A 16254-nucleotide genomic window follows, 5' to 3' on the forward strand; every position below is an offset into this window, starting at 1 on the left:
CTCTGGCGTGCACTGGCGTGCAATGGCGTGCTCTGGCGTGTACTGGTATGCTCTGGCGTGCTCTGGCGTGCACTGGCGTGCATAAGCGTGCTCTGGCGTGCACTGGCGTGCACTGGCGTTCAGTGGCGTGCTCTGGCTTGCTCTTGCGTGCTCTGGCGTGCACTGACGTGCACTGGCATGCGCTGGCATGCATTGGCGTGCACTGGCATGCACTGGCGTGCATAAGCGTGCTCTGGCGTGCATTGGCGTGCACTGGCGTGCTCTGACGTGCACTGGCGTGTACTGGCATGCACTGGCGTGCTCTGGCGTGCTCTGGCGTGCACTGGCGTGCACTGGCGTGCTGTGGCGTGCTGTGGCGTGCTGTGGCGTGCTGTGGCGTGCGCTGGCGTGCGCTGGCGTGCTCTGGCGTGCACTGACGTGCACTAGCGTGCTCTGACGTGCACTGGCGTGCTCTGGCGTGCTCTGGCGTGCTCTGGCGTGCACTGGCATGCACTGGCGTGCATAAGAGTGCTCTGGCGTGCACTGGCGTGCTCTGTCGTGCACTGGCGTGCTCTCTCGTGCACTGGCGTGCTCTGGCGTGCTCTGGCGTGCACTGGCATGCACTGGCGTGCATAAGAGTGCTCTGGCGTGCACTGGCGTGCTCTGTCGTGCACTGGCGTGCTCTCTCGTGCACTGGCGTGCTCTGGCGTGCTCTGGCGTGCACTGGCGTGCTCTGGCGTGCACTGGCGTGCTCTGGCGTGCTCTGGCGTGCATTGGCGTTCAGTGGCGAGCTCTGGCGTGCACTGGCGTGCTCTTGCGTGCTCTGGCGTGCACTGACGTGAACTGGCGTGCACTGGCATGCACTGGCATGCACTGGCGTGCAATGGCGTGCTCTGGCGTGCTCTGGCGTGCTCTGGCGTGCACTAGCGTCTTCTGGTGTGCTCTGGCGTGCTCTGGCTTGCTTTGGCGTGCATTGGCGTGCTCTGGCGTGCACTGGCAAGCACTGGCGTGCTTTGGCGTTCATTGGCGTGCTCTGGCATATACTGGCGTGCATTGGCGTGCTCTGGCGTGCACTTGCATGCACTGGCGTGCACTGGCATGCACTGGCATTTACTGGCGTGCATTGGCGTGCTCTGGCGTGCTCTGGCGTGCTCTGGCGTGTACTGGCGTGCACTGGCGTGCTCTGGCGTGCTCTGGCGTGCTCTAGCGTGCACTGGCATTCACTGGCATGCACTGGCATGCACTGGTGTGCTCTGGCGTTCTCTGGAGTGCTCTGGCGTGCTTTGGCGTGCTGTGGCGTGCTGTGGCGTGCGCTGGCGTGCTCTGGCGTGCTCTGCTATGCAGAACTCAAGTGCTTGACAATAGAACTCCACTACCCGACAAAAGAACTCAAATAACTTGAATAATTTAAAAAAATTCAACTGCTGTGATGTGCGTTTTACTAAAACTTTTTGTTCATGAATTGCTCAATAAATTTTTTGATTCAATAGACTTAAAATGGTGTATTGGACATTGATTTACACATCCTGTAATTAAAAAATGGTTTTAACAAGAGAAATAAATATTAGAGAAACTTCAAGTGCTCAGCTGTTCTCTGCTGTGCTCTACCGTTCTCTGGCGTGCTCTGGCGTGCTCTGGCGTGCACTGGCATGCACTGGTGTGCTCTGGCGTGCACTGGCATGCACTGGCGTGCTCTGGCGTGCTCTGGCGTGCACTGTCATGCTCTGGCGTGCACTGGCGTGCACTGGAGTGCTCTGGTGTGCTCTGGCATGCACTGGCGTGCTCTGGCGTGCTCTGGCGTGCTGTGGCGTGCTGTGGCGTAAGGTGGCGTGCGCTGGCGTGCTTTTGCGTGCTCTGGCGTGCACTGACGTGCACTGGCGTGCTCTGGCGTGCATTGGCGTGCACTGGCGTGCATTGGCGTGCACTGGCGTGCATTGACGTGCTCTGGCGTGCATTGGCGTGCACTGGCGTGCTCTGGCGTACATTGTCGTGCTCTGACGTGCACTGACGTGCACTTGCGTGCTCTGGCGTGCTCTGGCGTGCACTGGCGTGCACTGGCGTGCACTGGCGTGCTCTGGCGTGCACTGGCGTGCTCTGGCGTGCATGGGCGTGAACTGGCTGCACTGGCGTGCTCTGGAGTGCTCTGGCGTGCTCTGGCGTGCTCTGGCGTGCATTGGCGTGCATTGGCGTGCTCTGGCGTGCATTGGCGTGCACTGGCGTGCTCTGGCGTGCTCTGGCGTGCTCTGGCGTGCATTGGCGTGCATTGGCGTGCATTGGCGTGCTCTGGCGTGCATTGGCGTGCACTGGCGTGCTCTGGCGTGCATTGGCGTGCATTGGCGTGCTCTGGCGTGCATTGGCGTGCACTGGCGTGCACTGGCGTGCTCTGGCGTGCTCTGGCGTGCACTGGCGTAAACTGGCGTGCATTGGCGTGCTCTGGCGTGCACTGGCGTGCTCTGGCGTGCACTGGCGTGCTCTGGCATGCATTGGCGTGCATTGGCGTGCACTGGCGTGCTCTGGCGTGCACTGGCGTGCATTGGCGTGCTCTGGCGTGCATTGGCGTGCACTGGCGTGCCCTGGCGTGCATGGGCGTGAACTGGCTGCACTGGCGTGCTCTGACGTGCACTGGTGTGCTCTGGCGTGCTCTGGCGTGCTCTGGAGTACATTGGCGTGCTTTGGCGTGCACTGGCGTGCTCTGGCGTGCATTTGCATGCACCGGCGTGCTCTGGCGTGCTCTGGCGTGCTCTGTCGTGCACTGGCGTGCTCTGGCGTGCTCTGCTATTCAGAACTCAAGTGCTTGACAAAAGAACTCCACTACCCGACAAAAGAACTCAAATAACTTGAATAATTTAAAAAAATTCAAGAGCTGTGATGTGCGTTTTTCTAAAACTTTTTGTTCACGAATTGCTCTATAAATTTTTTTATTCAATAGACTTTAAATAGTGTATTGGACATTGATTTACATATCCTGTAATAAATTAATGGTTTAAACAAGAGAAATAAATATTATAGCAACTTCAAGTGCTCAGCTGTTCTCTGCTGTGCTCTACCGTGCTCTGGCGTGCTCTGGCGTGCACTGGCATGCACTGGCGTGCACTGGCGTGCTCTGGCGTGCTCTGGTGAGCTCTGGCGTGCACTGGCATGCACTGGCATGCACTGGCGTGCTCTGGCGTGCACTGGCATGCACTGGCGTGCACTGGCGTGCTCTGGCGTGCACTGGCATGCACTGGCGTACTCTTGCGTGCTCTGGCGATACTGGCGTGCTCTGGCGTTCTCTGTCACGCACTGGCGTGCACTGGCGTGCTTTGACGTGCTTTGGCGTTCTGTGGCGTGCTGTGGCGTGCGCTGGCGTACTCTGGCGTGCTCTGCTATGCAGAACTCAAGTGCTTGACAATAGAACTCCACTTCCTTAAAAATGAACTCAAATAACTTGAATAATTTTAAAAAATTCAAGTGCTGTGATGTTCGTTTTTCTAAAACTTTTTGCTCATGAATTGCTCTATTAATTTTTTGATTCAATAGACTTAAAATGGTGTATTGGACATTGATTTACACATCCTGTAATTACAAAATGGTTTTAACAAGAGAAATAAATATTATAGCAACTTCAAGTGCTCAGCTGTTCTCTGCTGTGCTCTACCGTGCTCTGGCGTGCTCTGGCATGCACTGGCATGCACTGGCATGCACTGGTGTGGTCTGGCGTTCTCTGGCGTGATCTAGCGTGCACTGGCGTGCTCTGGCGTGCTCTGGTGTGCTCTTGCGTGCACTGGCGTGCTCTGGCTTGCATTGGCGTGCATTTGAATGCTCTGGCGTGCATTGGCGTGCACTGGCGTGCACTGGCATGCACTGGCGTGCACTGGCGTGCTCTGGCGTGCTCTGGCGTGCTCTGACGTGCAATGGCGTGCTTTGGCGTGCTCTGGCGTGCTCTTGCGTGCAATGGCATGCACTGGCGTAATCTGGCGTGCTCTGTCGTGTTCTGGCGTGCACTGGCGTGCTCTGGCGTGCATTGGCGTGCACTGGCGTTCTCTTGCGTGCATTGGCGTGCATTTGCGTGCTCTGGCGTGCATTTGCGTGCACTGGCGTGCATTGGCGTGCTCTGGCGTGCATTGGCGTGCATTGGCGTGCATTGGCGTGCTCTTGCGTACATTGGCGTGCTCTGGCGTGCATTGGCTTGCACTGGCGTGCTCTGGCGTGCACTGGCGTGCATTGGTGTGCTCTGGCGTGCATTGGCGTGCACTGGCGTGCTCTGGCGTGCATTGGCGTGCTCTGGCGTGCTCTAGCGTGCTCTGGCGTGGTCTGGCGTGCTCTGGCGTGCTCTGGCGTGCACTGGCGTGCTCTGGCGTGCACTGGCGTGCTCTGGCGTGCACTGGCGTGCACTGGCGTGCATTAGCGTGCACTGGCGTGCATTGGCGTGCTCTGGCGTGCATTGGCGTGCATTGGCGTGCTCTGGCGTGCTTTGGCGTGCTGTTGCGTGCTGTGGCGTGCGCTTGCTTGCTCTGGCTAGCTCTTCAATGCAGAACTCAAGTGCTTGACAATAGAACTCCACTACCCAACAAAAGAACTCAAATAACTTGTGTTCCGGATCCCGCACTACCCCAATAGCTAGCAGAGGCTTCAATTTCCCCCCCTCACCACGCAAGATGTGGGATCGGAGGCGAGGGAAGAAAGTCGAAATGGCGACAAAAGAATTCCCGGCTTTTTAGTGTCCTTTGAGTATTCCTGCCTAATGTACAGTCGCTATCGTTCTCTTCTTAGTGTCTGTCTTGATTGTCCGTCTTTCGTCAACGTGCAAATCGTCTTCATTTTCTATGTGCCGTTGAAGTGAATGTCTCTAACTTAAAGGTAACATTTAAATACAGACCGGAAAGCTTAGGCCTAAATTTTCAGTTTAATTCGCATACGTAACATATGGTGCATCGACCGGGAATTCATGAATCCCGTCGAGTTGATCTGAGTATCAGGGCCCAGTAACAATCGTATCTGATTGTATCGTCCACATCGTTCATGCCACACTACGAACAATTAGTGCCGGCATCGTTTTCTCGTGAACTGAATCCAGTCAAGTGTTTAAATTAAGTCGAAACTTAATCGGTCGTTTATTCCGTCTCCATGTGCTCGACTTTATGTACCTGTGAGTAATAGACGCCCTAAGCACCTGATTGTCGTAAAAAACTATTCATGCTCGTTCGTTCAATTACTGTGCCATTTAAACGAGTGTAAGTAGCGTGTCCCGTTCAATCGTGTCAAATAACGTGTGACAACCAAACGAAAGTCCCGCGTGGCAGCCAACGTGTCTTAAATAATTTGTGCAAACTGTGCGTGAATTACGTCCGTAAGTGGACCATCGTTACCCAAAAAATGGCCACACCATTTCCCCTCGAAACGGTTGAGGAAGAGCTCGAAGAGGACGGACCAGAAGAGTGGCAGACGACAGCAGATCCAGCCGTCATCTGGCATCGTCGTATCACCGCGAAATCGGCCCACACGAAGTCACTCAACAAGGCGCTCCTGGCCATCCAAGCCGGGGAAGACGTGGAAAAGGTTAAATTGCTCCTAGCCATAATGGTACGTGAATACGAAGCTCTCAAGGAAATTCACGTACGCTATATCGAACTAGCAAAGCTCAACCAAGAAGACGGAGATAAAGAATACAAATGGGCGAACGAGGTCACCGAAAAACAGAGAAAGGCTCTCGAAGATGTTCAGAAATACCTTAATCTGCATCTGCCCAAGCCCGAAGGCTCCGTCCGTAGTAGCGCCTCAAGCAGATCGCCAACACGTGAAAAACTCCAGGAAGCAGAGCGACTGCAGAAAGAGACCGAGCTGAAAATTCAACAACAGAGAGCGGAAGCCACGGAATGAGCCGCAGAGGAACGTATGCAGCATCTCGAAACCGCCAGAAAGGCGGAAGAAATCCGTATCGAAGCAGCCCGCAAGGATCGTCAACTGCAGATGGAGCTGGAAAAGCAACGCCTTTCTAGCGACTTATTGCGTCAACAGCTGGCCGACGAAAACGCCGTAGACGGCGACGAAATGGGCAAGACCGCAGATCAAGGAGCGTTCAGCATTTGGGACGATTTTCCTCCCGCCCCGCAAATTCCTGGCGGGCCGGCACCGACCAGCAGGTCGCTGTCCGGCAAAAACGGGCCGGCTTGGCCTCAGCAGAGGTCCAGCACGCCACTCCCACCGCTCAATGTGAACACGCCACCTTTTGTGCCAAATACGTCTTGTAGTCAAGCTCAAAGGAAACAAGATGGTTTCGGTGCAGCAGTCCCGCAAACCTTCCCTTCGACGTTGCCACGAATTCCAACTAGTGGCCAAAACATTCCAGCAGCAGTCGTCTTCGTTCCAGCAGCAGCCGTTCCAGCAGAAGTCATCTTCGTTCAAGCAGCAGCCGTTCCAGCAGAAGTCATCTTCGTTTCAGCAGCAGCCGTTCCAGCAGCAGTCGTTCCAGCAGCAGTCATCTTTGTTCCAGCAGCAGCCGTTCCAGCAGCAGTCATCTTCGTTCCAGCAGCAGCCGTTCCAGCAGCAGCCGTCCCAGCAGCAGCCATCTTCTTTCCAGCAGCAGCCATTCACGTCCCAGCCGAATGTCGCGCCTCAACCGGCCGTGTATGTCCCAGACGCGTGGATCTTCACCGTCGATCGACACGACTCGCCGCCGACATCTCGTCCGTCATCTAGACCACCGAAAGCTGAGCCGCCGAAATTTGATGGAAATCCGAGGAACTGGCCGATGTTTATTCAGTCGTTCAAGGTACAAATCCACGACACCTGCTTCAGCGACGCAGAGCGCCAACACCACCTCCGCACAAGCCTGACTACCGAGATCCAGAATAATCTCGCTGAAGCGCTGCTCAATCCCGGGCTCTACCCATTTGCTCTGACAGAGCTGCATCGAAAGTTCGGAAACCCGAGAATCGTTTCGACCGCCTGCTCCTCCGCGCTCTTAAAACTTCCCTCCTTCAAAGACAGTGATTACGAGTCCCTAAAATCGTTCTCGTCGACGCTTCACTCAGTTGTAGCAACCTTGCAGTTAGGTGGCTACGGACTCGAACTTCACAGCAGCACCACTCTGGCCCAATTAGTCGGAAAACTCCCGCCGATTCTACGCAGCAAGTGGGCCGAAGTGAGCTACCGAATTCAAGGTCGTCTGCCGACGATACTCGACCTGGATGGCTGGCTCGATGACGTCGCGATGGCGGAATATTTCGTCCGTGTTGGCGCCAACCCCGCCGCCCAGTTTCCAGCCAGCAATCACCCAAAACCGAACAACGACAAGCAGAGAAAGCCGATCGCAACGCCAATGGTATTTTCCACCACGGTAAAAATAGCGTCATGCCCGCATTGTGCTGGTGCTCATCGACTTCATCTCTGCGACAAATTCAAAGCCTTAAATGCAAATAAACGAATAGAAGTGGTAAAAGAAAAAAGATGTTGCTACCGCTGTCTAGACGACCGCCATCTTAGTTCCGAGTGTTTAAAGGAAAGTGAGTGCGGAATTGAAGAATGCAAGCGACTTCATCACCCTCTCCTCCATGGCGCCCCGAGGATGTACCCGAAGACGCCGCGACCGAGCACGACGCCATCTCTCTCATCAACAAATCCATTTAACGGCTCCGTATCCTTCAGCTACGAAGACGAAACAACCTTGCTGCCCATCGTTCAATTGCGTGTTGAAGCAAACGGCCGGTCTTGGATCGGATATGGATTGCTGGATCCCGGAAGCCAAGTCTCCATGATCACGAACGCGCTGGCAGATGAGCTGGGATTGAAAGGCGAGAAAATAGCGACGAGAATCGGAACGTACCACGGCCGCGACCCACTTGCAAACGCGGCAAAGGTGTCATTCAAAATCTCGTCCATCGACAAAGCCAGCTCATTCGAAATCCCAACCTGCTACTCCGTGCCTGTGTTAAAAATCAGAAACGAAGTCGTCGATCCGAAAAAATTGGTGAAAGACTGGCCGCATTTATTTGGATTAAAGGCCCCGCCCCAAATGCCAGTCGACGTAAATGTGTTGATTGGATCGTGTGATATGGCGCCGCAAGAAGTTCTTGAAATTAAAAAGGATCCGCTGAACGAGCGAGCCCCGCGCGGTCTACGTACAGCATTCGGTTGGTGCATTGCCAGCCCAATTTCATCCGTCGCCAACGCACAACTGAAGTGCAACTCTCTTTCATTGACTCCGCCAGCAGACGAAGATCTTGCCAACGTGATCAACCGCTTTTTACTCCTCGAGACCTACGAAGCAAAAGCAGATGTGAAGGCGCCAGTTGGCAAAGAAGAGTTGCGAGCCATCAAGATATTGAAGGAGACGACCAGATTCCTGGGCGACCGGTATGAATCGGGACTTCTCTGGAAAAATGAAGACCCGAATCTCCCCGACAACAGTGAGTCCATCTTTGCCCGTTTCTTCAAGCTGGAGCGACGACTCATCCTAGACGAGAATTTGGGAAAGCGATATTCCGCCGCAATCAACGAGTATATCAGCCTCGGCCACGCAAGAAAACTTTCAGCAGAAGAGGTGAAGATACGACCAGCTGGTCGTACTTGGTTCATCCCCCACCACCCGGTGATAAATCCGAAAAAACCGGAGAAGTGCCGCCCAGTTTTTGATGCATCCGCATTCTACAAAGGAGCATCGCTGAATTCTGTGCTGCTGAAAGGCCCGGATTTGCTGACCAATTTGATTGGTGTATAGCTCCGTTTTCGAAAACATCTGGTGGCGCTGAGCGCCGATATCGTCAAAATGTTTCACCAGGTAAAGGTCCGACCACAAGACGGGCCGGCCCTTCGTTTTTATTACCGTAATCCAGGTGCGCAAGAGCCCCCCTCCGTGTATCAAATGGACGTCCAACCATTTGGAGCGATTTGTTCACCAACAATATGCGCCCATGTCCTTCGCCAAGCTGCTGAAGACGGTGGAGATGACGGGCCCGAAGTTACAAAACAAATCGTCGACCATTTCTACGTGGACAACTGGTTGACATCATTCCCGACCGCTGATGAAGCGTTGCAGTATGCAAAAAAGGTGACCAGCGTGCTGCGGAGAGGTGGATTCGAGCTCGCTCAATGGGGATCTTCAAGCTCGACAGTTTTAATGTCGCTTCCGGGCCAGCCCGTGTCATCCATCGACTTGGCTCTACAAGGTTTGCCAGTCGAACGTACTCTTGGTTTATCGCTGGATTACGGCAGCGACTCATTTGTGATCAGTGCCTGCATCAAAACGGACGGTGCGACGAAAAGGGAGATTCTACGAGAAACGGCAAGTGTCTACGATCCATTCTGTTTCCTGTTGCCCGTTGTGCTCCACGCAAAACTCATCCTGCAAGCTGTATGCAGAAAATCTGTCAGCTGGGACGAGTCATTGGATCCAACAACGGTGGAAGAATGGAGAAAGTGGGCTACTTCTCTTTCAGATCTGAATCCACTTTTTATTCCGCGCTGTTTCAACCCGGAGTCGGCGCGATCAAGAGGAGTTGGACTCCATGTATTTGCGGATGCTTCCGAGTCCGCGTTTGGGGCCATCGCGTATCTCCGCTTCGATCATCCGGAAGGAGTAAAGATGGCCTTCATCAAGGCGAAAACAAGAGTGGTGAAATACGTCTCGATTCCGCGTCTCGAATTATGCGCCGCCCTTCTAGCCGCCCGTCTCGCAGCATCCATCAAGGTCGAAATCCGCCAAAAAATCGACCAAATAACTTTCTGGTCGGATTCGACCACTGTCCTAAGATGGATTAATTCCTCCCACTACCGTTTTCATATTTATGTTGGAAACAGAATCGGAGAGATCCTGGAACTCTCCGACGCTCATCAATGGCGCTACGTCCCTACCGCCCAAAATCCAGCCGACGATGTCAGCCGTGGTATCGCAGCCGCTGAATTTTCGACCAATCATCGATTCTACAAAGGACCGTCCTTCCTCTATAATCCACCCGAGAGCTGGCCGTCCTTCCCGGATTTGAAAAATGGAATCAACGAAGCGGATGATCCTGAAATCCGCTGTACGAGATGGGTCGGCGCAACGCTCCGAGTACACGATGCCATCGACGATCTGACCATCAACACGTCTCGTTATCCGTTCCTGATTGGCGTCGTCGGATTCGTCAAGCGATTTGTCAGCAACGCCCGAAAGGACAAATCTCACCGCAATTTCGACAAATTATCAGAGACGGAGATTGTCCTTGCCGAATCTGAATTATTCCGGTGCGCTCAACTTTCTGCCTTCCCCGACGACTTCGAAAATTTAAAGGACGGAAAAGGATTGGAGGCGAGTTCCAGCCTCATCACTTTATCGCCCTTCATCGACCAGATTGGAGTTCTACGCGTAGGTGGTAGGATAGAAAATGCGCCAGTGCCACCCGAAACCCGCCACCCAATTATTCTTCCGGCCCGCGCCAGAGTAACGGAGCTGCTGATCTACAGTCAACATCTCGAGCTCGTCCACTCTACCCAGGAGAGAACATTTCATGAAGTTCGCAAACTTTACTGGATCCAAGGCGGAAGAAAAACGGTGAGAAGAATTCTCAATAAGTGCTTCAAATGCAAGCGACTCAACGCCAAAGCCTTGTGCCCGATGATGTCTGCTCTTCCCGGTTACCGCCTGAAGCCTTTCTACCCCGCCTTCACACACACCGGAGTGGATTTTTTCGGCCCGTTCAACGTCATCATTTTTCGCCGCAAGGTGAAACGCTGGGCCTGTTTGTTCACGTGCATGTCTTCCCGGGCCGTACATTTGGAAATGGCTTATGCGCTCGACACCTCATCATTCATCAACTGCATCAGCCGCTTCGAAGACCGACGCACGATCCCCACGCATTACCACAGTGATAACGGCACCAACTTCGTCGGAGCCGTTCGTGAGTTTTCGGAGTGTCTCCAGCGGATGGATCAGCTAGCTGTACTCGACGGAGTGCAAAGAAGAAACGTGACCTGGAGCTTCAACCCCCCCGCAGCGCCACACTTCGGTGGAGCCTGGGAACGGCTCGTCCAGTCGTCAAAACGCGCCCTTCAATTCATCTTAAACGAGCAAACGCTGACGGACGACATTCTTTCAACTGCGCTCGTCCAAGTGGAAAAGCTCCTGAACGGCCGTCCTCTCACTTATGTGAGCGTCAATCCGGCAGATCCCGAACCAATCACGCCGAATCATCTTCTTCTCGGCCATGAAAACCCCTACATTCCATTCCACCTTTTCGACGCCAGCGATATGACGACCAAACGCAAATATCGTACCGCCCAGTACCTCACCGATTGTTTTTGGAGACGCTGGATGAGGGAATATTTGCCCGGCCTTGCTGAACGAAAAAAGTGGCTGTACGGTCAAAAGAACCTCAACATCGGCGATATCGTTATCGTCATTGAGCCCGACACACCCCGTGGGAAATGGCCCATCGCTCGAGTTGTCGAGGTCTTCACCGGTCCAGACGGAGTCGTCAGATCTGCAATCGTCCGCCTCCGGTCGTCCACCAACACCACCGAACTACACCGTCAAGCTGTGCATTGGCGTTCTCTGGCGTGCACTGGCGTGAACTGGCGTGCTCTGGCGTACATTGGCGTTCATTGGCGTGCTCTGGCGTGCATTGGCGTGCACTGGCGTGCTCTGGCGTGCACTGGCGTGCACTGGCGTGCTCTGGCGTGCTCTGGCGTGCTCTGGCGTGCTCTGGCGTGTTCTGGCGTGCTCTGGCGTGCACTGGCGTGCTTTGGCGTGATCTAACGTGCATTGGCGTGCACTGACGTGCTCTTGCGTGCTTTGGCGTGCTCTGGCGTGCTCTGGCGTTAACTGACATGCACTAACGTGCTCTGCGTTCTCTGGCGTGCACTGGCGTGCATTGGCGTGCTCTGGCGTGCATTGGCGTGCACTGGCGTGCTCTGGCGTGCACTGGCGTGCTTTGGCGTGCTCTGGCGTGTGCTCTGGCGCGCATTTGCGTGCTTTGGCGTGCATTGGCGTGCACTGGCGTACTCAGGCGTGAACTGGCGTGCTCTGGCGTTCTCTGGCGTTCTCTGGCGTGCATTGGCGTGCACTGGCGTGCTCTGGCGTGCTCTGGCGTGCTCTGGCGTGCTCTGGCGTGCTCTGGCGTGCACTGGCGTGCTTTGGCGTGCTCTGGCGTTCATTGGCGTGCACTGGTGTGCTCTTGCGTGTTTTGGCGTGCTCTGGCGTGCTCTTGCGTGCGCTGGCGTGCTCTGCTATGCAGAACTCAAGTGCTTGACAATAGAACTCCACTACCCGACAAAAAAATCAAATAACTTGAAAAATTTTAAAAAATTCAAGTGCTGTGATGTGCGTTTTTCTAAAACTTTTTGTTCATGAATTGCTCTATAAATTTTTTGATTCAATAGACTTAAAATGGTTTATTGGACATTGATTTACACATCCTGTAATTAAAAAATGGTTTTAACAAGAGAAATAAATATTATAGCAACTTCAAGAGCTGAGCTGTTCTCTGCTGTGCTCTACCGTGCTCTGGCGTGCTCTGGCGTGCTCTGGTGTGCACTGGCATGCACTGGCATGCACTGGCGTGCTCTGGCGTGCTCTGGCGTGCACTGGCATGTACTGGTGTGCTCTGGTGTGCACTGGCGTGCACTGGCGTGCTCTGGCGTGGTCTGGCGTTCTCTAGCGTGCGCTGGCGTAAACTAGCGTGCGCTGGCGTGCACTGGCGTGCTCTGGCGTGCATTAGCGTGCTCTGGCATGCTCTGGCGTGCTCTGGCGTGCTCTGGCGTTCTCTGGCGTTCTCTGGCGTGCTCTGGCGTGCACTGGCGTGCTCTGGCGTGCTCTGACGTGCACTGGCGTGCATTGGCGTGCTCTGGCGTGCTCTGGCGTTCTCTGGCGTGCACTGGCGTGCACTGGCGTGCACTGGCGTGCATTGGCGTGCTCTGGCGTGTATTGGCCATCATTGGCGTGCACTGGCTTGCACTGGCGTGCTCTGGCGTGCACTGGCGTGTACTGGCGTGCTCTGGCGTGCTCTGTCGTGCTCTGTCGTGCTCTGTCGTGCACTGGCGATCTCTGGCGTGCTCTGCTATGCAGAACTCAAGTGCTTGACAATAGAACTCCACTACCCGACAAAAGAATCAAATAACTTGAAAAATTTTAAAAAATTCAAGTGCTGTGATGTGCGTTTTTCTAAAGCTTTTTGTTCATGAATTGCTCTATAAATTTGTTGATTCAATAGGCTTAAAATGGTGTATTGGACATTGATTTACACATCCTGTAATTAAAAAATGGTTTTAACAAGAGAAATAAATATTATAGCAACTTCAAGTGCTCAGCTGTTCTCTGCTGTGCTCTACCGTGCTCTGGCGTGCTCTGGCGTGCACTAGCATGCACTGGCATGCACTGGCAAGCTCTGGCTTGCTCTGGCGTGCTCTGGCGTGCACTGGCGTGCTCTGGCGTGCTCTGGCTTGCATTGGCGTGCACTGGCGTGCTCTGGCGTGCTCTGGCGTGCTCCGGCATGCTCTGGCGTGCTCTGGCGTGCTCTGGCGTGTGCTCTGGTGTGCTCTGGCGTGCTCTGGCGTGCATTGGCGTAGTTTGGCGTGCACTGGCGTGCACTGGCGTACTCAGGTCTGCACTGGCGTGCATTGGCGTTCTCTGGCGTGCATTGGCGTGCTCTGGCGTGCATTGGCGTGCACTGGCGTGCTCTGGCATGCACTGGCTTGCAGTGGCGTGCTCTGGCGTGCATTGGCGTGCTCTGGCGTGCATTGGCGTGCTCTGGCGTAAACTGGCGTGCATTGGCGTGCACTTGCGTGCATTGGCGTGCAGTGGCGTGCTCTGGCGTGCATTGGCGTGCACTGGCGTGCTCTGGCGTGCTCTGGCGTGCTCTGGCGTGCTCTGGCGTGCTCTGGCGTGCTCTGGCGTGCTCTGGCGTTCTCTGGCGTGCTCTGGCGTGCACTGGCGTGCTCTGGCGTGCTCTGGCGTGCTCCGGCGTGCACTGGCATGCTCTGGCGTGCTCTGACGTGCACTGACGTGCACTGGCGTTCTCTGGCGTGCTCTAGCGTGCACTGGCGTGCTCTGGCGTGCTCTGGAATGCTCTGGCGTGCATTGGCATGCTCTGGCGTGCATTGGCGTGCTCTGGCGTGCATTGGCGTGCTCTGGGTTGCACTGGCGTGCATTGGAGTGCACTGGCGTGCTCTGGCGTGCATTGGCGTGCACTGGCGTGCTCTGGCGTGCTCTGGCGTGCTCTGGTGTGCTCTGGCGTTCTTTGGCGTTCTCTGGCGTTCTCTGGCGTTCTCTGGCGTGCTCTGGCGTGCTCTGGCGTGCACTGGCGTAATCTGGCGTGCTCTGACGTGCACTGCCGTGCACTGGCGTGCATTGGCGTGCTCTGGCGTGCTCTGGCGTGCTCTGGCGTGCACTGGCGTGCATTGGCGTGCTCTGGCGTGTATTGGCGTGCACTGGCATGCACTGGCGTGCACTGGCTTGCACTGGCGTGCACTGGCATGCACTGGCGTGCTCTGGAATGCACTGGCTTGCATTGGCATGCTCTTGCGTGCATTGGCGTGCTCTGGCGTGCATTGGGGTGCTCTGGCGTGCACTGGCGTGCATTGGCATGCACTGGTGTACTCTGGCGTTCTCTGCTGTGCTCTACCGTGCTCTGGCGTGCTCTACCGTGCTCTGGCGTGCTCTTGCGTGCACTGGAATGCACTGGCATGCACTGGCTACCTCTGGCGTGCTCTGGCGTGCTCAAGCGTGCACTGGCGTGCTCTGGCGTGCTCTGGCGTGCTCTGGCGTGCACTGGCGTGCTCTGGCTTGCATTGGCGTGCACTGGCGTGCTCTGGCGTGCTCCGGCGTGCACTGGCGTGCTCTGGAATGCACTGGCTTTTATTGGCATGCTCTGGCGTGCATTGGCGTGCTCTGGCGTGCATTGGGGTGCTCTGGCGTGCACTGGCGTGCATTGGCGTGCACTTGCGTGCACTGGCGTGCTCTGGCGTGCTCTGGCGTGCATTGGCGTGCACTGGCGTGCTCTGGCGTGCTCTGGCGTGCTCTGGCGTTCTCTGGCGTGCTCTGGCGTGCTCTGGCGTTCAATGGCGTGCTCTGGCGTGCATTGGCGTGCACTGGTGTGCTCTTGCGTGCTTTGGCGTGCTCTACCGTGCTCTGGCGTGATCTGGCGTGATCTGGCGTGCACTGGCTTGCACGGGCGTGCTCTGGCGTGCTCTAGCGTGCACTGGCGTGCTCTAGCGTGCATTGGCGTGCAATGGCGTGCTCTGGCGTGCACTGGCGTGCTCTGGCGTGCATTTGCGTTCTCTGGCGTGCATTGGCGTGCTCTGGCGTGCTTTGGCGTGCTCTGGCGTGCTCTGGCGTGCTCTTGCGTGCGCTGGCGTGCTCTGGCGTGCTCTGCTATAAATAACTCAAGTGCTTGACAATAGAACTCAACTACCCGACAAAAGAACTCAAATAACTTGAACAATTTTAAAAAATTCAAGTGCTGTGATGTGCGTTTTTCTAAAACTTTTTGTTCATGAATTGCTCTATAAATTTGTTGATTCAATAGACTTAAAATGGTGTATTGGACATTGATTTACACATCCTGTAATAAAAAAATGGTTTTAACAAGAGAAATAAATATTATAGCAACTTCAAGTGCTCAGCTGTTCTCTGCTATGCTCTACCGTGCTCTGGCGTGCTCTGGCGTGCACTGGCGTGCTCTAGCGTGCACTGGCGTGCTCTAGCGTGCACTGGCGTGCTCTAGCGTGCACTGGCGTGCTCTAGCGTGCACTGGCGTGCTCTGGCGTGCTCTGGCGTGCTCTGGCGTGCACTGGCGTGCTTTGGCGTGCTTTGGCGTGCTTTGGCTTGCTCTGGCTTGCGCTGGCGTGCATTGCGTGCATTGGCGTGCTCTGGCGTGCACTTGCGTGCTCTGGTGTGCATTGGCGTGACTTGGCGTGCTCTGGCGTGCACTGGCGTGCTCTGGCGTGCATTGGCGTGCTCTGGCGTGCTCTGACGTGCACTGGCGTGCATTGGCGTGCTCTGGCGTGCACTGGCATGCACTCGCATTTACTGGCGTGCATTGGCGTGCTCTGGCGTGCTCTGGCGTGCACTGGCGTGTACTGGCGTGCACTGGCGTGCTCTGGCGTGCTCTGGCGTGCTCTAGCGTGCACTGGCATTCACTGGCATGCACTGGCATGCACTGGTGTGCTCTGGCGTTCTCTGGAGTGCTCTGGCGTGCTTTGGCGTGCTGTGGCGTGCTGTGGCGTGCGCTGGCGTGCACTGGCGTGCTCTGGCGTGCTCTATTGTGCTCTGGCGTGCTCTAGCGTGCGCTGGTGTGCTCTAGCGTGCGCTGGCGTGCACTG

At 55.5% G+C, this 16254-nt stretch overlaps 2 protein-coding genes across 2 annotated transcripts in view; both read left to right on the plus strand.

Annotated features, from left to right (window-relative positions):
* Positions 1 to 5853: 5853 nt before the first annotated feature.
* On the plus strand, positions 5854 to 8677 carry LOC124337811. Its single transcript, XM_046791828.1, has 2 exons — positions 5854 to 6459; positions 6722 to 8677. Exons 1-2 carry the CDS (start codon positions 5854 to 5856, stop codon positions 8675 to 8677), a joined length of 2562 nt encoding a protein of 853 aa, XP_046647784.1.
* A 144-nt stretch (positions 8678 to 8821) lies between these two features.
* Positions 8822 to 16254, plus strand: part of LOC124337812 — a 110064-nt gene continuing 102631 nt past the window's right edge. Inside the window, exon 1 of the mRNA XM_046791829.1 lies at positions 8822 to 11493. Coding sequence (XP_046647785.1) covers positions 8822 to 11493 — 2672 coding nt within the window. The remainder of the gene's footprint in view (positions 11494 to 16254) is intronic.

The sequence above is a fragment of the Daphnia pulicaria genome, chromosome 4 (assembly GCF_021234035.1).
Source record: "Daphnia pulicaria isolate SC F1-1A chromosome 4, SC_F0-13Bv2, whole genome shotgun sequence".
NCBI lineage: Eukaryota > Metazoa > Arthropoda > Branchiopoda > Diplostraca > Daphniidae > Daphnia > Daphnia pulicaria.